Source organism: Lacerta agilis, chromosome 18 (assembly GCF_009819535.1).
Source record: "Lacerta agilis isolate rLacAgi1 chromosome 18, rLacAgi1.pri, whole genome shotgun sequence".
In the NCBI taxonomy this organism is placed as follows: domain Eukaryota; kingdom Metazoa; phylum Chordata; class Lepidosauria; order Squamata; family Lacertidae; genus Lacerta; species Lacerta agilis.
The window spans coordinates 5,977,325-6,000,643 of NC_046329.1; the positions used below are offsets into that span (position 1 = coordinate 5,977,325).

General features: G+C 48.3%; 1 protein-coding gene across 1 annotated transcript; it reads right to left on the bottom strand.

The window, feature by feature from the left end:
- Positions 1-930: 930 nt before the first annotated feature.
- Positions 931-20,679, bottom strand: MPND (MPN domain containing). The gene is made up of 13 exons (XM_033136563.1): positions 20,615-20,679; positions 19,008-19,222; positions 17,298-17,528; positions 16,043-16,202; positions 15,407-15,482; positions 13,091-13,187; positions 11,804-11,876; positions 10,992-11,068; positions 10,594-10,762; positions 8,187-8,257; positions 5,737-5,826; positions 4,073-4,165; positions 931-1,028 (listed from the first exon to the last, which is right to left on the bottom strand). The coding sequence occupies exons 1-13, from the start codon at positions 20,625-20,627 to the stop codon at positions 942-944; spliced, it is 1,452 nt and encodes a 483-aa protein (XP_032992454.1). The 5' UTR covers positions 20,628-20,679; the 3' UTR covers positions 931-941.
- Positions 20,680-23,319: the final 2,640 nt, after the last annotated feature.

Here is a 23,319-nt window from a genome sequence, read left to right on the forward strand (position 1 = left end):
AGCAGTTGGAAAGCACACCAAAGTGCAAGTAGATAAATAGGTACCGCTGCTCTGGTTCGCCAGAAGCGGCTTTGTCATGCTGGCCACATGACCTGGAAACTACGCCGGCTCCCTCGGCCAGTAAAGCAAGATGAGTGCCGCAACCCCAGAGTCGTCCGCAACTGGACCTAATGGTCAGGGGTCCCTTTACCTAAGGACAAAGCAAGATTTTCACCAACCTGCCGCAACCCTGTTTTTATGCAAAGTAAGCTTCCGTCCGTCTTAGCTTAAATCCGCCACCTTTTTACTCGGGTTTTTTGCTGCTTCTACTGATCCGTGAAATTTTTAGAAAGGCAACACCACGGCGCCCCCTCTTTTTTATCTGCCCTCTTTATCAGCTCTCTCTCTCACACACACACCAAACATAGGAGGTCGTAGGCGAGTTTCTCCCCACCCTTCACAGCACGAAACATAAGACGAAACTGGAGGGCTGAGGGCTTCTGTTTCATCTCGTAAAACCTCGAGAGGAGATCAGCGGTGTAGGCCAGCGTACAACGCTGCGCTGGATCGAATTCGAGATCTACCCAGAGGGTCCTTTTGAGGCCTCGCAAGCCAAGTTGCTTCAGCTCCCTGCTTCAGTCGACCATCTGTGAAATGGGTGCGTTTTGTCCCGTGACGCCGAGCCCAGTGCAGGGGAACGGATAGCTTCTCTAGCTCCCGCATAGGCAAATCAAAGCGTGTTCTTGGCTGGTCCAGTGCCTCCTCTTAAACTCATGGAAAACCTTTCTTAAACACACAAACACACACATGGTCTCCATTTCCCTCTCTCCACCTGTCAATCAAGATGCATCAGAACTGGGTTTCAAAGTGGAGCGGGGGGGCGGGGAGCTTCTCGCCCAAACATCTTTCCCTAACCCATGACCGGCCTTCGTGAAGAGCCTTCGTGGTTCCTCTTCCTGGTTTCAGCTGTATTGTTTGAGGATGCTGTAGACTTGTTCGAGGATATGTCCAAAACCTTGGTCCTTGGGTGTCCTGGAAGCCAATGAGCCCTGTAAGGAGAGGATAGCAGCGTTCGTCATTCAAAACTGGCAGGGCGCTTGGACCGAAAACAGCTTGCTAAACGCCCGTAGGCAAGAAAAAATGCTTCTCCCTTGCACGGCCCGCCCACCAATCGCTGTGCGATTCTCTCTCTCACACACACACATATTCTTAAATACAGGTAGGTAGCCGTGTTGGTCTGCCATTGTCAAAACAAAAAATTCCTTCCAGTAGCACCTTAGAGACCAACTAAGTTTGTTCTTGGTATGAGCTTTCGTGTGCATGCACACTTCTTCTTAAATGGTTTTTGTTTTACAATTTAAAATACTCATTTAAACATCCTTAATATATACAGTGGTACCTATGGTGCTGGAGGAGACTCTTGAGAGTCCCATGGACTGCAAGAAGATCAAACCTATCCATTCTCAAAGAAATCAGCCCTGAGTGCTCACTAGAAGGACAGATCCTGAAGCTGAGGCTCCAGTACTTTGGCCACCTCATGAGAAGAGAAGACTCCCTAGAAAAGACCCTGATGTTGGGAAAGATGGAGGGCACAAGGAGAAGGGGGCGACAGAGGATGAGATGGTTGGACAGTGTTCTCGAAGCTACTAACATAAGTTTGGCCAAACTGCGGGAGGCAGTGAAGGATAGGCGTGCCTGGCGTGCTCTGGTCCGTGGGGTCACGAAGAGTCGGACACGACTGAACGACTGAACAACAACCTCGGGTTACAGATGCTTCAGGTTACAGACTCCGCTAACCCAGAAATAACGCTTCAGGTTAAGAACTTTGCTTCAGGATAAGAACAGAAATCGTGCTCTGGCGGCACAGCAGCAGCGGGAGGTCCCATTAGCTAAAGTGGTGCTTCAGGTTAAGAACAGTTTCAGGTTAAGAACGGACCTCCGGAACGAATTAAGTTCTTTACCCGAGGTACATGACTTCCCGTCTTCTCTTTCCATGGTTCATTTTGCATATCAAAGTCCCTGCATATTTTACACAAACGAAACCAGTATTCCATTACTGGATCCGTCAAAACTCATTTACACTGCTGAATTTATCTTAATGCTGCCCGCGTTTTCACAGCTATACACAGTTATTTCCCATATATTCAACAAACGTTTTCCAATCTTCTCTAAACGTATGTTCTTCTTGTTGACTTATTCAATATATTAAGTCTGCAAGCGGCGCATACTCTGTCAACTTAAGTTGACACTCTTCTTTGATTGGGACCTCACTTGTTTCCCATTTTGGGGCTAATGAAACACGAGCTGCAGTAGTGGCATACATACAGGTAAATAGCCTTTTTTGACACCTGCGAATTTCAGTCTGAATTTTCCCCAACAAAAACAACAGTGCCCTTCAGCTCTCTATGTTGGACAAACAGGCCAAACCCTACGCCAAAGGATAAATGGACATAAATCTGATAACAGGAATCACAAGACAGAGAAACCAGTAGGAGAACACTTCAATCTCCCAGGATATTCTATACAAGATGTCAAAGTAGCTGTCTTAATACAAAAGAATTTCAGAAACAGACTGGAAAGAGAAGTGGCTGAATTGCAACTAATCACCAAACTTAAAACCATGGAGAGACCTGGTCTGAACAAAGACATTGGATTCTTATCTCATTATACATGACAAAGCTATCTTTAGCCATCTCACCCATTGCTTTTTCCTATAAGACCGATTGCAGTCGTTAACAGTCGTCAACAGGTTTTCCACACCTATCAGCTGATCCCCCATTCCCACCACCCTTCTGAGTAATACCCCTCCCCACTCCCTCGCTATATTTAAGGGTCTGGTGACTTCCGTTTCAGTGTATCTGAAGAAGTGTGCATGCACACGAAAGCTCATACCAAGAACAAACTTAGTTGGTTTCTAAGGTGCTACTGGAAGGAATTTATTTTATTTTTTATTTTGTTTTGGCTATGGCAGGCCAACACGGCTACCTACCTGTAACTATACTTTCACCAGTAAATCATAATTCACAAATCGTCCAACAACCATTTTTTTTTAAATGATTGCTTTCCCATATTTTCAGCTGTCATTTTTATTTATAAGCTGCCTTGAGTACCATCAGGCGGAAAGGTGGGGTAGAAACCAGCACCCTTTCTGCTGCAGTTCATCTGCATGCATAACCCTATTGATTGCAAATGGTACGCTGTTCCTATTCGTGCCAAGTGGGCTGGTTTCATATAAATGGGGTTAAAAAGAAAAGGTCAGGGTTGCAATAGGGGTTGTGTCAAAATCTGGAAGGCTGTTCCTCCCACTTCGCCTTGCTTCCATATAACCAAAGACTTATATTAATAATAATAATAATAATAATAATACCCTGCCCATCTGGCTGGGTTTCCCCAGCCACTCTGGGCAGCTCCCAACAGAATATTAAGAACACGATAAAACATCAAAAATTAAAAACTTTCCTAATCAGGGCTGCCTTCAGATGTCTTCTAAAAGTCAGATAGTTGTTTATTTCCTTGACATCTGATGGGAGGGCGCCACCACCGAGAAGGCCCTCTGCCTGGTTCCCTGTAACTTCGCTTCTTGCAGTGAGGAAACTGCCAGAAGGCCCTCAGAGCTGGACCTCAGCGTCTGGGCTGGACGATGGGGGTGGAGACGCTCCTTCATGTATACTGGGCCGTTTAGGGCTTGAAAGCTCAGCACCAACACTTTGAACTGCGCTCGGAAACGTACTGGGAGCTGATGTAGGTCTTTCAGGACCGGTGTTATATGGTCTCGGCGGCCGCTCCCAGTCACCAGTCCAGCAGCCACATTCTGGATTAGTTGTAGTTTCTGGGTCACCTTCCCAGGTAGCCCCATGGAGAGCGCATTGCAGTCGTCCAAGCGTGAGATAACAAGAGCATGGATAACTAGAGACCTGTGGAGTCGGAAGGGACCCCCAAGGGTCATCCAGTCCAACCCCCTGCAACACAGGAATCCCAGCTTAAAAGAATCCCCACCCAACCCCTGCCTGATGGAAGGAGAATCCACCACCTTCCCAGGAGGTCAGCTCCGCTGCCGGGCAGCTCTTGTCGCCAGCTTCTTCCTCGAGATTACCTTTAGTTTATCCAAATAGGTCTGCTCCTGACTCCACATCTCTTGAAACTTCACTACGTCGGGTGCTGCTTTGTAAAACTCCACCAGAAGCATCTATGAGGAAGAAAGAACAGGAATCACATACGGCCTACACCGCAGGAGTGTTGCGCACAGGGCTTTTTTTTCCAGCCGGAACGCCCTGAGATTCTGTCCTGGCATCTCTTAGGTGGGTTCCATTCCCATTCTAAGAGAACAAGGGAATGTGTTCATGGCGAGTTCCGGCAAATATTTTTCTAGAAAAGATCTCCTTTGCTTTCCTTCTACTGGTTTTCCTGCAGATAAAAAACAAAAACAAAAATGCGGGTGGCGCTGTGGTCTAAACCACTGAGCCTCTTGGGCTTGCCGATCAGAAGGTCGGCGGTTCGAATCCCCGCGACGGGGTGAGCTCCCATTGCTCTGTCCCAGCTCCTGCCAAACTCGCAGTTTGAAAGCACACCAGGGCAAGTAGATAAATAGGTACTGCTGCGGCGGGAAGGTAAGCGGCGTTTCCATGCGCTCTGGCTTCCATCACGGTGTCCCATTGCGCTAGAAGCGGTTTTCTCCTGCTGGCTACATGACCTGGAAAGCTGTCTGTGGACAAACGCCATCTCCCTCAGCCTGAAAGTGAGATGAGCACCGCAACCCCATAGTTGCTTTGGACTGGACTTAACCGTCCAGTGGTCCGTTACCTTTTTTTTTAACCTTTTCCTGCATTGCAGGGGGTTGCAATAGACTACCCTTGACGTCCCTTCCAACTCTACAGTTGTACAGTTCATTTGTCTCCGACCGATAAACAGACTTAGGGGACACTGAGAGTTGGCGGAGAGTTGGGCTCTAAAATGTAAAGGGACCCCTGACCATTAGGTCCAGTCGTGTCCGACTCTGGAATTGCAGCACTCATCTCGTGTTACGGGCCGAGGGAGCCGGCGTACAGCTTCCGGGTCATGTGGACAGCATGACAAAGCCGCTTCTGGCGAACCAGAGCAGCGCACGGAAACACCGTTTACCTTCCCGCTGGAGTGGTACCTATTTATCTACTTGCACTGCGTGCTTTCAACTGCTAGGTGGGCAGGAGCAGGGACCGAGCAACGGGAGCTCACCCCATCGCGGGGATTCGAATTGCCGACCTTCTGATCGGCAAGCCCTAGGCTCTGTGGTTTAGACCACAGCGCCACCCGCGTCCCTGGGCTCTAAAAGGCAACCCCAATTTTTCCTACAACACTGCGATCAGGGGCTTCTTAAGGGAATCTGACCAGCAAGAATTCAAGGGAGCCTTGGGTCTAAGACAGGCATAGGCGAATTCCGGCCCTCCAGGGGTTTGGGACTACAATTCCCATCATCCCTAGCTAACACGACCTGTGGTCATGGGAATTGTAGTCCCAAACATCTGGAGGGCCGGAGTTTGCCTACGCCTGTTCCAAGAGGACTCTCGAGATTGACTTTCAAGCTCGCACACAACGCTGGCATTGTGGATGCCCGCGGGGCTCCTTGAATGTAAGGATTGTTTCGACGCCCGTTACAAATTTTGTTTTTTCAAGAGGCCTCTCTTTAGATCCATCGCAGCCCTGTGTGTTGGGAACAAAAGGTGATTTGGTGACGCAACCCGGCATGCTAGCAGATGCAAAATTCAGATGAACCCAAGTTACCATCTCGTGGAGAACGTCGTTGGTGAGGAAGCCGTCTTGGACGTAGGTGACCTCAACTTCCATGGGGATGCCGTAATCATAAGGCCTTTGCTGGTGGAGGAGAAAAGTTGGCCGGGGAAGGGGGTGAAGAGAGAGACACAGAGAGGTGAATAGTGTCAAGTCGGTTTCCCCCCCCCCCCTCTCTCTTGACTTGCTCAGGAGAACCAAAGTTGTAAAGCGCCCCCTGGTGGCTTAGAGGTGCAGCTCCTCGGAATGCAAAACCTTTTTCTGGTTTTTTTTAAAAAAAAAAAACAAAAAAACAAAAAACAAAACCTTTTTCTGAGCCAAAATACAGGTGAAACTCGAAAAATTAGAATATCGTGGAAAAGCCCATTTATGTAAGCAATTGTTTTCATTAGCTACTGGAGTTTAATATACGAGATACTCATGACACGAAAAGCAAGATACGTCGAGCCTTTGCTTGTTATAATTGTGATGTTTATGGCGTACAGCTGATGAGAACCCCAAAGTTGAGATTGTTAATTTGGGGTTCTCATCAGCTGTACGCCATAATCATCAAAATTATGACAAATAATGGCTTGACATTATCTCGCTTTGCATGTCATGAGTCTACCTCATATATTAGTTTCGCCTTTTAAGTTGAATTACTGAAATAAATGAACCTTTCCACGATATTCTGATTTTTCGAGTTTCACCTGTACTTCTGAGCAACAAGTGATTTTACCCTTTTATTCATTGGTTATAATATTTATACAGCACCAACTGACTGACACATATGCACAAACGTTAACAGCAGCAAACAATGGACAGTGTTCCAAACATCCCCTTGGGAATCAATGCTGCCTAGGTTCGGAAAAATATCCTGCAGGTTTTTTTTCTCTGCTACCGCAAATAATAATAATAATAATAAATTTATATCCCACACATTTGGCTGGGTTTCCACAGCCACTCTGGGCAGCCCCCAACAGAATATTAAAAATAAAACATTAAACATTAAAACTTCTCTAAACATGGCTGCCTTCAGATGTCTTCTAAAGGTCAGATAGTTGTTTATTTCCTTGACACCTGATGGGAGGGTGCCACCACCGAGAAGGCCCTCTGCCTGGTTCCCCGTAACTTCGCTTCTCACAGGGAGGGAACCGCCAGAAGGCCCTCGGAGCTGGACCTCCGTGTCCGGGCTGGACGATGGGGGTGGAGATGCTCCTTCAGGGATACTGGGCCTTTGAGGCCGTTTAGGGCTTGAAAGGTCAGCACCAACACTTTGAATTGTGCTCGGAAACGTACTGGGAGCCAATGGAGGTCTTTGAGGACCGGTGTTATGTGGTCTCGGTGGCCGCTCCCAGTCACCGCATTCTGGATTAGTTGTAGTTTCCGGGTCACCTTCAAAGGTAGCCCCACGTAGAGCGCTTGGCAGTAGTCGAAGTGGGAGATAAGCAGAGCATGCGCCAGCTGACTAATACACACACACACACGTACGTTACAGCAGCAAACAATTGGCAGTGCACCGCACTCTTGATCTTGGGGCCGTGGGTTCAAGTCCCATGTTGGGCAAAAGATTCCTGCTAGATGACCCTCATGGTACCTCCCCACTCTACAATTCTACAATTTTCAGTGGTAGAGAACCCACTTGGAATACAAATAGCCCTAGATCCAGGCTCTGAGATCGCCAGACTCATGTAAAAACACGCTGATTCCCGGACTGTCCGCGGGCCAGATTGAGAAGGCGATTGAGCCGGATCTGGCCCCCGGGTTTAATGCCTGCCCATGGTTTAATAGGTCAGAACCAGCACATTGAACTGGGCCCAGAAACTAATTGGTAGCCAGTGCAGTTGGACCGGGGTCGGTGCAATATGCTCAGACCGTCTTGCTTTGGTGAGCAACTTGGCCGCTGAATTCTGCACCTGCTGAAGTTTACAAACCAATGGTCTGATTTGGTGTAAGGTACTTTCTTGCGCAGTAGTAATGTACGGAAGTGAGAGCTGGACCATCAAGAAGGCTGATCGCCGAAGAATTGATGCTTTTGAATTATGGTGCTGGAGGAGACTCTTGAGAGTCCCATGGACTGCAAGAAGATCAAACCTATCCATTCTTAAAGAAATCAGCCCTGAGTGCTCACTAGAAGGACAGATCCTGAAGTTGAGGCTCCAGTACTTTGGCCACCTCATGAGAAGAGAAGACTCCCTGGAAAAGACCCTGATGTTGGGAAAGATGGAGGGCACAAGGAGAAGGGGACGACAGAGGATGAGATGGTTGGACAGTGTTCTCGAAGCTACTAACATGAGTTTGGCCAAACTGCGGGAGGCAGTGAAGGATAGGCATGCCTGGCGTGCTCTGGTCCATGGGGTCACGAAGAGTCGGACACGACTGAACGACTGAACAACAACAACAACAACTTTCTTGCGCCCCCCGCTCTCCCAAAGAGCACCGTGGTCAGGCACTGCAGGACTCACCTCCGGAGGGGGCATAACCCAGAAGGGCGAAATCTTCGACTCCACACCTTGGTTGGCATGGCAGTATGGACCTGAGAGGACAATAAGGCAAGCTCCAGATCATTTGGGAAGCTGGCATGGCAACAATGCACACTTCTTCAGATACACTGAAACAGAAGTCACCAGACTTCCTGCAAGACCAATTGCAGTCGTTAACAGTCGTCGACAGGTTTACCACACCTATCAGCCAATCACCCATTCCCACCGCCCTTCTGAGTAATACCCCTCCCCACCCTCTCACTATATATAAGGGTCTGGCGACTCCTGTTTCAGTGTATCTGAAGAAGTGTGCATGCACACGAAAGCTCCTACCAAGAACAAACTTAGTTGGTCTCTAAGGTGCTACTGGAAGGATTTTTCTTTTGTTTCAACTAGAGCATACCAAGTGAGCTCCTCGATGGGTTGATAATCAACTGTTATTGTTCTCTGCTAGCTGACACATGAGTGTTTAACCTGGGATCACATGGGAGGCTATTGAATTGCAAATTTCGCCATCTTGGAAGGGTGGCGGCTGAGTCTTTTGTTCCCAGGCTCTGTGGGATTAAAGATGTGTAAAAAGAGAATCTCCTATTTGCGTGTACCAGCCTTCATGCTGCACTGGAACAAGAACGATCTAAAGTGAAATTACTGCAAGCAGAGCTAACAAAATATCAGGCTGGAAGAAAAGGGAAAAGAAATTCAGAGTCTGATCAGTGCAGGTGATCACATTTGTACCAAAATCAGAGCAAAAAATAAATTTGATCTTCAGGGGTTTTGCAGAAATGTATTTGTACTACTGCTTAACTATGCAGTTTTCTGGGTTTGGGGGTGAAGTTTAATTGACTAATGTTCTAAATATTCAATCTATTGCACTTCTAGTATAAAGAAGAGAAGCTGGAAACTGTTACAGTGATGCTCAAACCTTGTTTGTCCTAATGGTACACCTAGTTTTTCATCACTCAATAAAGTTTTTGTCATTTAAAAAAAAAAAAGAGAGAGAGAGAGAATCTCCTGTAGGGAGACAAAACAGCTCTAGGCCGAAAGGAGAGACAAACCTTTGCTTACAGGGTCAGTTTGGAATTACCGGTAACTTTTATTTCTAAGACGTTAGGCCTGTGCTGGACAGAACAATATATTGCATGGAATTATTTGGCTCTATCGTGGATGTTTTTGTTCTGCTTCGAAGAAAGTTCTGCAAGTAAACGTTTCGAACAATCTTAACAGATCGTGGCAATTTCCATTCCAGAAAGGAGCCGTTTGTTATGCATCCAGTTGCTTCAAGCTGCACAATATCTGCAATAATTGAGGCATCTGGTTGGCCAATGTGAGCAGAAAATGCTGGTTTAGACGGCATTAGACACAGGAACAATCCATAAAGGAGAAACATTGGGAGAAGTACCGTGTTTCTCATAAAATAAGACGTCCCTATAAAATAAGCCATGGCAGGATTTTCAACCGTTCACGAAATGTAAGACATACCCCGAAAATAAGCCGTAGTGCTGGGCGCAGTTCTGGAGGGCGCCAAGGAAGATGCGAGGTTGCCCGCACCTCCGAGCCTCCTTCCCGCTGCTGCCCATCTTCTTTACTGCACGGTTGCCGTACGGAGCGAGAGTGACGAGCCGCGGCAGGAGGAGGAGGCGGCCTGCCGGCTTGGCACCCGGAACCGGCTGCTGCTGCAGCGCCGAGCGGAGCGCGCCGAGCCCGCAGCCTCGCCTCCGCCTGGCCCAGACGAGGAGGGCTGCCAGCTTGGCGCCCGGAAGCGGCTGCTGTTGCAGCGCCGAGCGGAGCCCCGAGCCAGCGGGACCCAGCAGCAGAACCCAGGAGCAGCAGCACCGTGCTGCGCGGAGCCCCGAGCCAGATAAGCGGGTATCTCCCTTCCCCCCTCCCATGGCTAAACAGTTTTTAATTTCTGTTTTTTTATTATTTCACCATTTTGACACAACACTTTGGACAGGGGACTTGCTAGGCTTTTCCCTAGGTTCCAGGGGGACCCTATCCTTGTAGGTTAAACTTTTGGGATTGGGACTTAATTACTCCTCCCCCCCCCCAAAAAAAAATACTTGCCACTGTATTTGTGTTAAAGGGGGGGGAAAGTTTAGCAGAGAATGTACATAAGCTGTGCAGTCTTGGCAGCCTGCACCCACATTTAGTACTTCTCATGGCTCTCACTTGGTCCGTTTATAAATCTGTGGTAATAAAAATAAGACATCCCCTGAAAATAAGCCATAGTGGGGGGTTTTTGAGGAAAAATAAATATAAGACGGTGTCTTATTTTAGGAGAAACATGGTACATTGCTGCCAGTTTCTGGACCTGACGTTTACAGAGTGCTGGGAGACGGTGGGCTGTTCCATTCGGGTTGAGAAGGATGGGCAACCTTCTGCCACTTACCGCAGATGAGAGCCAAGCAAGGCTGGAAGCTGTTGCTGGTTCCCTGGAGCTTCAGCTGGTAGTCCATTTGAGTATCGATGTCCTGGAGAGATGGCAGGGCATGGCTGAATGGGTGGCTGTGATACCAGCCCACCAGGGAAAGACCACGCATGAAGAGGTTCTGGCATATCTGAAGACAAGAAGTCAAAGGATGTTGCTTTTCGGCACTGTTTGTGCTTTATTTTATTTTTTTCAGAGCAGGGCAACCAAGATGACGAAGGGCCTGGAAACCAAGCCAGATGAGGAATCAAACGAACAATCCATGGCACAGCCGTGGTGCCTGCTATACCAGAACCCCACCCCACCCGCCCAAATGTTGGACTCCAGCACCACCATTGCTAATGATATGAGCTCCTTACCTCTTCTTCCACAGCAGCCGCTAAGTCCCCGTCTGCAAGGCGTGATCGGCAAGGGAATGCCCTCAGAACCGTTAACACTGAAAGGTTAAAAAAGAGAGGAGTTGGGGCGCGGGTGGCGCTGTGGGTTAAACCACAGAGCCTAGGGCTTGTCGATCAGAAGGTCGGCGGTTCGAATCCCCGCAATGATGGGGTGAGCTGCTGTTGCTCGGTCCCTGATCCTGCCCACCTAGCAGTTCGAAAGCACACCAGTGCAAGTACAGTCATACCTCCTGTTGCGTACGTTTGGGTTACGCACCTCCGCGGCTCGGAAGTCCTCCGCGGCACGCGGGTGCGCAGAAGCGTTCTGTGCTCTTCGCACATGCGCAGAAGCTGAAAAACCTGCGAACTTCCGGGTTTTCTCTCTCTTTATTTTTGTTCGTTCGTGTTAAGTACGCCCGGGCTACATGGCGCGACCCGGAACGGATCGCGTACGTAACACGGGTTACCACTGTAGATAAATAGGTACCGCTCCGGCGGGAAGGTAAACGGCGTTTTCGTGCACTGCTCTGGTTCGCCAAAAGCGGCTTTGTCATGCTGGCCACATGACCCAGAAGCTGTACGCCGGCTCCCTCGGCCAGTAAAACGAGATGAGCACCGCAACCCCAGAGTTGTCCGCGACTGGACCTAATGGTCAGGGGTCCCTTTACCTTTACCTGCTAAATTGCCCTAAGCATCTCTTTTAATTAAATACATTTTAATGGAGAGGGGGGTGGGAAGGGAAATTTGGAACATTTCAGCTCCACTCTCTTGCTAGTTACCCCAGGGGAACTTACGCTGGCTGTTGGTGTCCCAACGACCGCCGAGATAGCCAATCACTTCGCTCTTCGTCAGGTGGCTATGGAAATCCTAAGAGGGAAGGGGGGGGGGAAAGAGCACAGGTTTGGAGGTTTGGTCACCCTTGGGTGCCGGGGTAACACTCTGGGTGCTGCTGGACTCCTGCTCCCATAATCCCTGCATTGCAGGGGGTCAGACTAGATGACTCTTAGTGTCCCTTCCAACTCTACAGTTCTATAATCCTCATATCAGAGTCCAAGCTATGCCCGCAGAATATCAGATTTGTGGATCCCCCCCCCAAAAAAGCTCTACATCTCTTTTAAATCAGGACCAGTGAAGGCAGTGAAGGTCCCGTGTGAGTGCCTGGAGGTGGTTGGAGGATGGATAGCAGCTAACAGATTGAGGTTGAATCCTGACAAGACAGAAGTGCTGTTTGGGGGGGACAGGGTGTGTGTGGAGGACTCCCTAGTCCTGAATTGGGTCACTGTGCCCCTGAAGGACCAGGTGTGCAGCCTGGGAGTCATTTTGGACTGATAGCTGTTTATGGAGGTGCAGGTCAATTTTGTGTTCAGGGCAGCTGTCTACCAGCTCCATCTGGTACGCAGGATGAGACCCTCCCTGCCCGCAGACTGTCTCACCAGATTGGTGCATGCCCTAGTTATCTCCCGCTTAGACTACTGCAATGCGCTCTACGTGGGGCTACCTTGGAAGGTGACCCGGAAACTGCAATTAATCCAGAATGCGGCAGCTAGACTGGTGACTGGGAGCGGCTGCCGAGACCACATAACACCGGTCCTGAAAGACCTACATTGGCTCCCAGTACGTTTCTGAGCACAATTCAAAGTCTTGTTGCTGACCTTGAAAGCCCTAAACGGCTTATATACCTGAAGGAGCGTCTCCACCCCCTTCGTCCAGCCCAGACACAGAGGTCCAGCTCCAAGGGCCTTCTGGCGGTTCCCTCACTTTGAGAAGCGAAGTTACAGGGAACCAGGCAGAGGGCCTTCTCAGTGGTGGCGCCCGCCCTGTGGAACGCCCTCCCATCAGATGTCAAGGAAATAAACAACTATCTGACTTTTAGAAGACATCGGAAGGCAGCCCTAATTAGGAAAGTTTTTAATTTTTGATGTTTTATCATGTTTTTAATATTCTGTTGGGAGCCGCCCAGAGTGGCTAGGGAAACCCAGCCAGAAGGGCGGGGTATAAATAATAAAATTATTGTTATATTATTTCTGAGGCGGTTGCTTCTCCCCTTGCCTCTTGGTGGGGCCTGACAAATGTCCACGTACCACTAACAAAAGGACGTTGCTGGAGATGGCGACATTGAAAGGCTGGAACTTGTTAAGGGCTGCGAAAGACGTCACTTCCACCAAGGTGTGGGGGTTCCTAAAGGCAGACAAAGAAACGACCATCATGAGGACTAGTAGCATTAAAATATATATATATATATATATATATATATATATATATATATATATTCATGAGCAGAATGCAAAGGCTTTTAAACACGACTTAAGCTGCCTTGGGGCAGTCAATCCTGTACAGGTTAAACTCGAAAAAATTAGAATATCGTGGAAAGGTTTGTTTCTTTCAGTAATTCAACTTAAAAGGTGAAACTAATATATGAGGTAGACTCACGACATGCAAAGCGAGATATGTCAAGCCTTTATTTTGTTATAATGGTGATGATTATGGCATACAGCCGATGAGAACCCAAATTAACAATCTCAGCTTTGGGGTTTTCACCAGCTGTATGCCACAATCATCACAATTATAACAAACAAAGGCTTGACCTATCTTGCTTTGCATGTCATGAGTCTATCTCATATATTAAACTCCAGTAGCTAATGAAAACAATTGCTTACATAAATGGACTTTTCCACGATATTCTAATTTTTCGAGTTTCACCTTTATTTATTTATCTTATTTGTTAAACATCTGAGGATCACAGGGAGGTTTACCGTATAAACTGAACAGCAGTATGGGCGGCATGTTGTGTTTGTGGAAAATTCTTTCCTCAACAAAGCCTGTTAGAGTAATTAAACAACAACAACATTTTCTTCAGAATCGGTTTACACAATTGTGTTCTAGGCCCATCTTGTATCCAGCAAGTCCTTGTTTTGCTTTCTTACTACTGCATGTTGCCGAAAACCGCACAAACGCTGCGGCGTATCGCAAGTGATGATGCACAGGCGAGGTGAATCTGTTTCAGCCCGGGGGCCACATTCCCTTCCAGGGGCCATATGCCACTGGTGGGCGGGCCAGAGCCAAAAGTGGGAGGAGCAATACATGTAAATTTCACGAGTCTAACAACATCGACTCACCCCATTTCTGCCCTCCCCAGCTAGCAAGAGGCCTTCCCTTGCTGCGAGAAGCTGAGTTACAGGGAACCAGGCAGAGGGCCTTCTCGGTAGTGGCACCCGCCCTGTGGAACGCCCTCCCACCAGATGCCAAAGAGAAAAACAACTACCAGACTTTTAGAAGACATCTGAAGGGAAGCTTTTAATGTTTGACCAACTATTGTATTTTAAAATTTTGTTGGAAGCCGCCCAGAGTGGCTGGGGAAACCCAGCCAGATGAGCGGAGTATAAATAATTTGTTTTTGTTCAGTCGTTCAGTCGTGTCCGACTCTTCGTGACCCCATGGACCAGAGCACGCCAGGCACCCCTATCCTCCACTGCCTCCCGCAGTTTGGCCCCAAACTCATGCCAGTCACTTCGAGAACACTGTCCAACCATCTCGTCCTCTGTCGTCCCCTTCTCCTTGTGCCCTCCATCTTTCCCAACATCAGGGTCTTTTCCAGGGAGTCTTCTCTTCTCATGAGGTGGCCAAAGTATTGGAGCCTCAGCTTCAGGATCTGTCCTTCCAGTGAGCACTCAGGGCTGATTTCTTTAAGGATGGATATGTTTGATCTTCTTGCAGTCCATGGGACTCTCAAGAGTCTCCTCCAGCACCATAATTCAAAAGCATCAATTCTTCAGCGATCAGCCTTCTTCTCACTTCCATACATCACTTCTGGGAAAACCATAGCTTTAACTATACGGACCTTTGTCGGCAAGGTGGTGTCTCTGCTTTTTAAGATGCTGTCTAGGTTTGTCATTGCTTTCTTCCCAAGAAGCAGGCAGCTTTTAATTTCGTATAAATAATACATTATTATTATTATTATTATTGTTGTTGTTGTTGTTGTTGTTGTTGTTGTTGTTGTTGTTGTTGTTGTTATGCCCAAGGGCATGTTCCGGCTCGGGGGGAAACACTGTAGGAGAGTGCAAGAATTGTGGGCGCTTTCCAGGGGCCGGCGAGAGATGTCTAGAGGGCCACATGTCTAGAGTTTTCTCTTTTACAGCGTTGGCCGCATTTCAGCAAACTAGCTTCTGCAGCCGCGGCTGAAATCCTGCTTCCCCACCCACCAACTCAAAACAGAGGCATCCATTCTCAAGTCTGCCTTCGCCTTGAGGACTAGAGCCTTTCCCCCCGCTTTTTAAATTAGACCCTGAGGTTGTCAGCATGCTGCACTCGGTTCCCAGATTTCACCCCCCTGAGCGCAGCTGCACACAAGACATGTGCCTCTAGCTACGGAGAGGATTTCGTACATACGAGGGACATACCTGGCAGAGTCCCGGCTCCCCAGGCTGCAATAACGGACAGGGATCCGATTCCTGCAGTCCAGCCTTTTGCTGTTATCTGCGGTTAAAAACAAAGCAACTGGCCAGCACTGAGCTAAATTGACCCATGAAACACAAAATTAAACATCTCCACCCCCCTGTTTCAACGCTTTTCATTGCTGTGCCATTTAAACAGCTTTCTTTCATTCTACGTTTTAATTGCGGGTGTTTTTTTGCTTCGCTTCGTTCTAAGCTTTCTTGTGCATGCAGACTTCTTCAGATAAACTGAGACGGAAGTCACCAAACCCTTAAATACAGTGAGGGAGTGGGGAGGGGTATTACTCAGAAGGGTGGTGGGAATGGGTGAGATCAGCTGATAGGTGTGGAAAACCTGTTGACGACAGGGTTTGGTGACTTCCGTCTCAGTGTATCTGAAGAAGTGTGCATGCACACGAAAGCTCATACCAAGAACAAACTTAGTTGGTCTCTAAGGTGCTACTGGAAAGAATTTTTGATTTTGTTTCGACTATGGCAGACCAACACGGCTACCCACCTGTAACTGGAATAATGTGTCTGTGTCATTATTTCCACGGGGAGGGGAGGGCCATTGCCACACAAAACAATACTACACTGACATACCTGAGCTGTGCAGTTCTGCAAGACTTTTGGCCTGCTGCTTCCGGGTCTTGTCCTCCAGTTTCTTAGCTAGCACGGACTCTGAGAGGACTGACTTAACCCCCTTGGCTTCTTCCTCCTCCTCCTCGGCAAGCTCGTCCTCTTCCCCTTCGCTCACTAAACTCTGGGGGAGGAAAAGAGATGCAAAAGCCGTCAGAGAAGACAGTCTCCCCACTGCTGCTCAGCCTACAAGAACTCTCATGTGAGGAAATCAGAACAGCCATGCCCTCAGTTGCTTCAGGCGACTTCACATCGAACATCCAGAGCTGTTTGACAGTGGGCCGGAATGCATAAGATACAGTAGAGGCAGTTTCTGCAATATACAGTTCCCGACTCAAAACTTGCGTGCATGAAAGAGTTAACCTGAGCCCAGGTAGCAAGTGGGTGTGGCTTAGCAGGCCCTCTGCTTCCCCACATCTCAGTCTTTTTCTCTGTGCTTCATGCAAGAAGCAAAGAAGGAGCCATGCGGAGCCATCGTCCGCATGGCTCCTTGCTGCAAGAAAAACCAAGTGAACTGAATCTCTCAAAAAAAGGAGATCTTATAGCCTGCAACCCAAAGATTGCATGATCCTCTTTGTAAGTAAGTAAGTAAAGTTACTTTCTTTTAAAGGCATTTGAAACCTTTCTTCATTTTTGTCTTACTGCCAGCTGACAGATTTGTCTATTCTTAATTCTGGAAACTCTTGTGAGTAAAAATAAATAAATCGCTTACTGTGATTTATTCTAGCCTAAGTATTTTTGTGGGGAACATTTGTTTTGAAAGTGGATGAGGGCATAGGTGAAATCTAACCAAGTTTTAATGTGCTCTGCGCAATCGCTGTTGTGCTTAACTCTCCTATGAGAGAGTAAGAAAGAATCTCTCTTCCCAACCTCTCTCCCCAGCAGCGGTCGGTCCCCACATTAAATTATTAAATTTGTATGCTGCCCTTCATCCAAAGATCTCGGGGCAGAAAGCAGGTAGCCCTTGATTTCTTAGCATAAATGAAAACTACATTAGTTATTATTGCACGGAAGCACAAACAGAAGAGGACAAATAACTGTGTCGCCATTAAGTATATATAAAAGTTTAGAGTCTGTTTCCTTTCCTTTTTTTAACCCATTAAAAGCAGCTCTTTTTTGCATTTACCATAATCTGATAAATCTAAACTGTTGCTTACTTAGCTTCTACATAAATGCAGCGCTCTAACAAGTGAAAGAGGAAATTAGGGTATTCATTCACCTCCTCTGCAGGGGGCGTGTTGGGCTGGTATTTCTTCAGCCAAACAGCTTTGTACTGGTCTAATTTCTGGCCCTTATACTTGACCGACGCCCAGCCGCACCCAGACTTCTTGGCTGGGTTGACAAGCTTTTTGCAGTAGGTCGCCCAGGCGCTCGGCGAGTTGAACACTTGACCCGTCTCCTGCCAAACGATCTTGCCATCCGTCAACAGGTCGCCCAAGAACTTCTTGCCCTGGGACAGATGAGAGAGAAGAGACAGAACAAAAGGCATGGGTGGGTGTGCAGGAGAGAAATAGACGACTCCAGTCTTTTTATAAGTTCATTTATGTTGTAACCAGTGCTTTTCCCCCCCCCAGCCGCAGCTCAGCTCCAGCTCCTCTCTGTGGGATGTGATTCATAAGTAGCAGCCAAGTACAACATTCTTTGTTTTCCTAGAGTGGGCATGCAAGAGGGTGTTTGGTCCAGCCAGTCGGAACTTCCTGTTTCCTCCTGCGCTGCGACGTACTTCCTTTGCATGTGACTAGAGGTGGGCGTGGCCTTACCTGTGCAGGTAACAAAACCACAAGGCACGCAGCACTCTCTCTCTCTCTGACTTCCTCCGTCGTAGGCGCAACAGCTTCTTAGCTAGGGATGCCCTGTTGGCCTCCAGCTAACAGGACACAGGGACTATCTACTTATGGGATAGCTCCACCTGTATTACAGTGGATGCTCGGGTTGCAAACGCGATCCGTGTGGGAGGCGCATCCGCAATCCGCAGCACCGCATCTGCACATGCGTGGGTCGCGATTCGGCGCTTCTGCACATGCACAAAGTGCAATTTTGTGTTTCTGCGCATGCGCGAGCACCAAAACCCAGAAGTAACCCGTTCCGGTACTTGTGGATTCGGTGCAGAGCGCAAGCCAAAAAGTGTAACCTGCAGCGTCCGCAACATGAGGTGTATGACTGTATTTCGTAACTAAGTCTGCCTTCAGGGATCCAACTGTGAACTGATGTGAGTAAACTTCTTTTATATACTTTAAATAAGATTGTCGTGTGTTCATTCTTTTGAGAGGGATAGAAGGGGACTTACCAGGAACATGCAGTTCAATACTGAATTGTATATTGATAGCGAGAGGCTTAAACGAGCCTGCAACCAGCTACCCGCTGTGCGTTAGAAGGGCAATGCACTCTGCTAAGTAAAGGGACTTACTTGCGCAAGTTAAGAAGGATATTAGTAAACAAGATATCATATCCTCTCCTGCCTCCTTGAACATCCCCACACTCTCATGTGGGCACCGCTGAGGGCCAGCACTCCCCTTGCCCGCTTCTTGCAAGGAGGAGTGACAGAACGACAAGAGCGTCTTAAAGGTAAAGGGACCCCTGATCATTAGGTCCAGTCGCGGACGACTCTGGGGTTGCGGCGCTCGTCTCGCTTTACTGGCCGAGGGAGCCGGCGTACAGCTTCCAGGTCATGTGGCCAGCATGTCTAATCCACTTCTGGCAAACCAGAGCAGCGCACGGAAACGCCGTTTACCTCCCCGCCGGAGTGGTACCTATTTATCTACTTGCGCTTTGACGTGCTTTTGAACTGCTAGGTTGGCAGCAGCAGGGACCGAGCGACAAGAGCTCACCACGTCTCAGGGATTCGAACCGCCGACCTTCTGATCGGCAAGCCCAAGAGGCTCAGTGGTTTAGACCACAGCGCCACCCGCGTCCCCCGAGAGCGTCTTACCAGGTAGTAAATGGAGAGGACGCCCTCTCCGGGCTCAATCAGCCCGTCCTTGAGAAGCACACGCAGGGTGATTCCTCGACGGGTTAGGATGCAGCAGCTACGCTTGCCGGGAATCAGCAATTTCCCCACGTTCTCGTGGTCCTCCAAGCTCGCCTCCAGCTCCTCCTCGTCCTCTTCCAGGCAATCGTCTCCTCCGAGGGATTCTGCATCCAGGGCTCGGGAAGAGTTAAGCGCAGGAGGAATTAACTGGGAGCCGGAAGGGATCGGACTGGGAAGTTTAGGTTCGATCCCTGGCAAATCCAGGCCGGGTTGGGAATATTCCCCCACCCCAAGATCTAGTAGACACCAAATTGAGAGGGGTAGCTGATGCCGCAGGAGACGGAATCAGAATTCGAAATGACCTTAACAGGTTGTGGAGAGCTGGGCCCAACCAAGCTAACAAAAGGAATTCTAATAGGGACAAATGTCTGTTTCTGCACTTAGGCAGGATGAACCAGATGCACGTATATAGGATGGGGGGAACCTGGGTTACTAGAAGCATGTGTGAAAAAGGATCTAAGGTGTCTCGGTGGACCACAAGCTTAACGTGAGTCCACAGTGTGATGCAGCAGCAAAAAGGGCTAATGCTATTCTAGAAACAGGTAAGGTAGCCGTATTGGTCTGCCATAGTCAAAACAAAATAAAAAATTCCCTCCAGTAGCACCTTATAGACCAACTAAGTTTGTTCTTGAGCTTTCATGTGCATGCTTTCGTGTGTATCTGAAGAAGTGTGCATGCCTTTCACTGGATATATTACTGTTCAATATTTGTTGTTTACTTGTCTCTGTTGTTGTTTTATCTTTCTGCAAACCGCCTTGAGGTTTGGGTTTTTTGTTTTTTGTTTTACAATCGCGGTGTCTAAATTTTGTGAAAATATATTAGCAAGGATGGATGGTTGTAGGGTGTTTTTTTTTAACAATTATGCGGCGTATAATTTTTTTGAAATTAATATAATAGGCAAATATAATATATTTTTTACAATTATGTGGCGTATAAATTGTGTGAAATTAATATAATAGGCAAATATAATGTAATATAATATTTTTACAATTATGCGGCGTATAAATTTTGTGAAATTAATATAATAGTAAGGATGGGTGGAAGAATGGATGGATGGACAGAGAGACCGACAGATGATGCATATAAATCTTGACGCTGAAACAGAATCACTGTTAGTCACGCCCATTGGTTCCAATGGGTCTACTCTGAGCAGGGCTAACACCTGCCTACAACCCATCGGGCAGGGAGATAAATGAACAGGAGCTGGGGGTGCGCAGCCCCAACATCAGCACCATTCTCCATCCGTTAAGCTTGGGCTTTGCAGCCGTCTGTGCGCGCTCAGAGGACGAGCGCTCTCCATCCCTCTCTCCAACCGGCAGGAGTCCGCCTGGGAGCCGTGCGCCCCGGGCGCACAGCTGCAAGCAGGTTCCGGAGCCGAGAGCCCATCCTCTGAGCTGGGCTGGGGGCGGGGAGAAAGAGGGTCTGGATCCGAGCCGGGCCGGGAGCGAGCCTCCCTCCCTCCCTCCCTCCTGCCTACGGGCCCCGATCCCCGCCTCCCTCCCGGGTACCTGCTGCAGCCATGGCTCCTCTTCCCCCTCGCCGCTTCCTCTCCGCGTCACAGTGCAGAGGCTCCCGGCTGTCCCCGCCTCTCCCCGGGAGAAAAGGAGAACGGGAGAGAAAGGAAGACAAAGGAGAGGGGGAAGGAGGGAGGGAGGGAGGGAGAGAGTGAACAGAAGAAGGGAATGAGAAAGACAAAGGAGAGGAAGCGCAGGAGCAGGACCTGCCCTGGAGAGTCTTCAAATGATGTTGATGTTGTTTAGTGGTTTAGCATCAGGGTCTTTTCCAGGGAGTCTTCTCTTCTCTTCTCATGAGGAGGCCAAAGTATTGGAGCCTAAGCTTCAGGATCTGTCCCACATGTCTGAAATAGGTGTTGTTTAGTCGTGTGCGACTCTTCATGAACCCATGGACCAGAGCACGCCAGGCACTCCCGTCTTCCACTGCCTCCCGCAGTTTGGCCAAACTCATGCCAGTCGCTTCAAGAACAGTGTCCAACCATCTCGTCCTCTGTCCATTTCCTTCCATTCTGAAGGAAATCAGGCCTGAGTGCTCACTGGAAGGACAGATCCTGAAGCTGAGGTTCCAAGACTTTGGCCACCTCATGAGAAGAGAAGACTCCCTGGAAAAGACCCTGATGTTGGGAAGGATGGAGGGCACAAGGAGAAGGGGACGACAGTGGACGAGATGGTTGGACGGTGTTCTCGAAGCTACCAACATGAGTCTGACCAAACTGCGGGAGGCAGTGGAAGACAGGAGTGCCTGGCGTGCTCTGGTCCATGGAAGGAATTTTTTTATTTTGTTTTGACTACGGCAGACCAACACAGCTACCTACCTGTAACTGTGAAAATAAGAAATATCCAAGGGGCTCATTTACACACACACACACACACACACACAACCAGGATAACTAGCCAAAAGACCCTGGACACCTTCCACCAGAAATTCAATGACTTTCACCCCACCATCAACCTAACAATGAACCAATCTATGCAAGAAATACCGTACATTTTCTGGACACTACTATAAAAATACAGGATGGACACGTAGGCACCACCTTATACCGTAAACCAACTGACCGACAAACAAACATATCTACATGCTTCTAGCTACCATCCCAAACATACCAAACAATCCATTGCATATAGCCAGGCCCTACGTTATAGCCAAATGAGAGTTTTTTTGTGCAAGCAATTCTTGCAGATTCACATACTGTATTCCCCCCCCTTCTTCCTGAAAGGACCAGCAGAGGGCGTGTGTCAACACTCACAGTAATTATACTGCACTAGAATAAAGCACACGAAGCTATTTTAGAGTTTGAATATGGCTTTTAAAGAGGAGATTAGACTTAGTGTGCGTAGAAGCAGATGGATGGATCCTTTTTTTCACATGCAATGGACTTGCAAGAAAGCGAGGGCATTTCGGGAGATGATATATGGTGAGATAAAAAAGATGTTTAAATTGACTATCCGGGGGGGGGGTGTCGTGGTGGGGAGAACCTGCACAAATGACACTTACACCAAACCCTACATATATTAAGTAAAGTAGAAACATCGCTGATCGCCGAAGAATTGATGCTTTTGAATTCTGGTGCTGGAGGAGACTCTTGAGAGTCCCATGGACTGCAAGAAGATCAAACCTCTCCATTCTGAAGGAAATCAGCCCTGAGTGCTCACTGGAAGGACAGATCCTGAAGCTGAGGCTCCAAGACTTTGGTCACCTCGTGAGAAGAGAAGACTCCCTGGAAAAGACCCTGATGTTGGGAAAGATGGAGGGCACAAGGAGAAGGGGACGACAGAGGACGAGATGGTTGGACAGTGTTCTCGAAGCTACCAACATGAGTTTGGCCAAACTGCAGGAGGCAGTGGAGGATAGGCGTGCCTGGCGTGCTCTGGTCCGTGGGGTCACGGAGAGTCGGACACGACTGAACGACTGAACAACAACAACAAGGTGCTACTGGAAGGAATTTTTAAATTTTGTTTTGACTGCGGCAGACCAACACAGCTACCTACCTGTAAATGTGAAAATAAGAAATATCAGGGAAGGGGCAAATTTTTATTACCCAAATCCGCCCCCCAAATGCACAAAGATGTTTAAATTGACTATCCGGGGGGGGGGTCGTGGTGGGGAGAACCTGCACAAATGACACTGACACCAAACCCTACATATATTAAGTAAAGTAGAAACATCGCTGATCGCCGAAGAATTGATGCTTTTGAATTCTGGTGCTGGAGGAGACTCTTGAGAGTCCCATGGACTGTAAGAAGATCAAACCTCTCCATTCTGAAGGAAATCAGCCCTGAGTGCTCACTGGAAGGACAGATCCTGAAGCTGAGGCTCCAAGACTTTGGTCACCTCGTGAGAAGAGAAGACTCCCTGGAAAAGACCCTGATGCTGGGAAAGATGGGGGGCACAAGGAGAAGAGGACGACAGAGGACGAGATGGTTGGACAGTGTTCTCGAAGCGACTGGCATGAGTTTGGCCAAACTGCGGGAGGCAGTGGAGGATAGGGGTGCCTGGCGTGGTCTGGTCCGTGGGGTCACGAAGAGTCGGACACGACTGAACGACAACAAGAAAGAAACATCACCACCCACCCCGCCCACCTTCCCCCCCCTTTTCTTCCTAATGTCTCAACAAACGAAACTGATGTGTAAAAATGTTACATGGAAAAATACGAGAGAGACATTGCATATACCTTTGTAAAACAAGAAAATACTTA

What these genes read in the sequence shown, in the direction of transcription:
- MPND (XM_033136563.1), bottom strand. An exon ending in ACACGCCCCCTGCAGAGGAG is followed by an intron (nt 16,203 to 17,297) that starts GTGAATGAATAC and finishes TTCCTCCCCCAG; the next exon opens with AGTTTAGTGAGCGAAGGGGA. An exon ending in GCAACGTCCTTTTGTTAGTG is followed by an intron (nt 11,877 to 13,090) that starts GTACGTGGACAT and finishes CTTCCCTCTTAG; the next exon opens with GATTTCCATAGCCACCTGAC.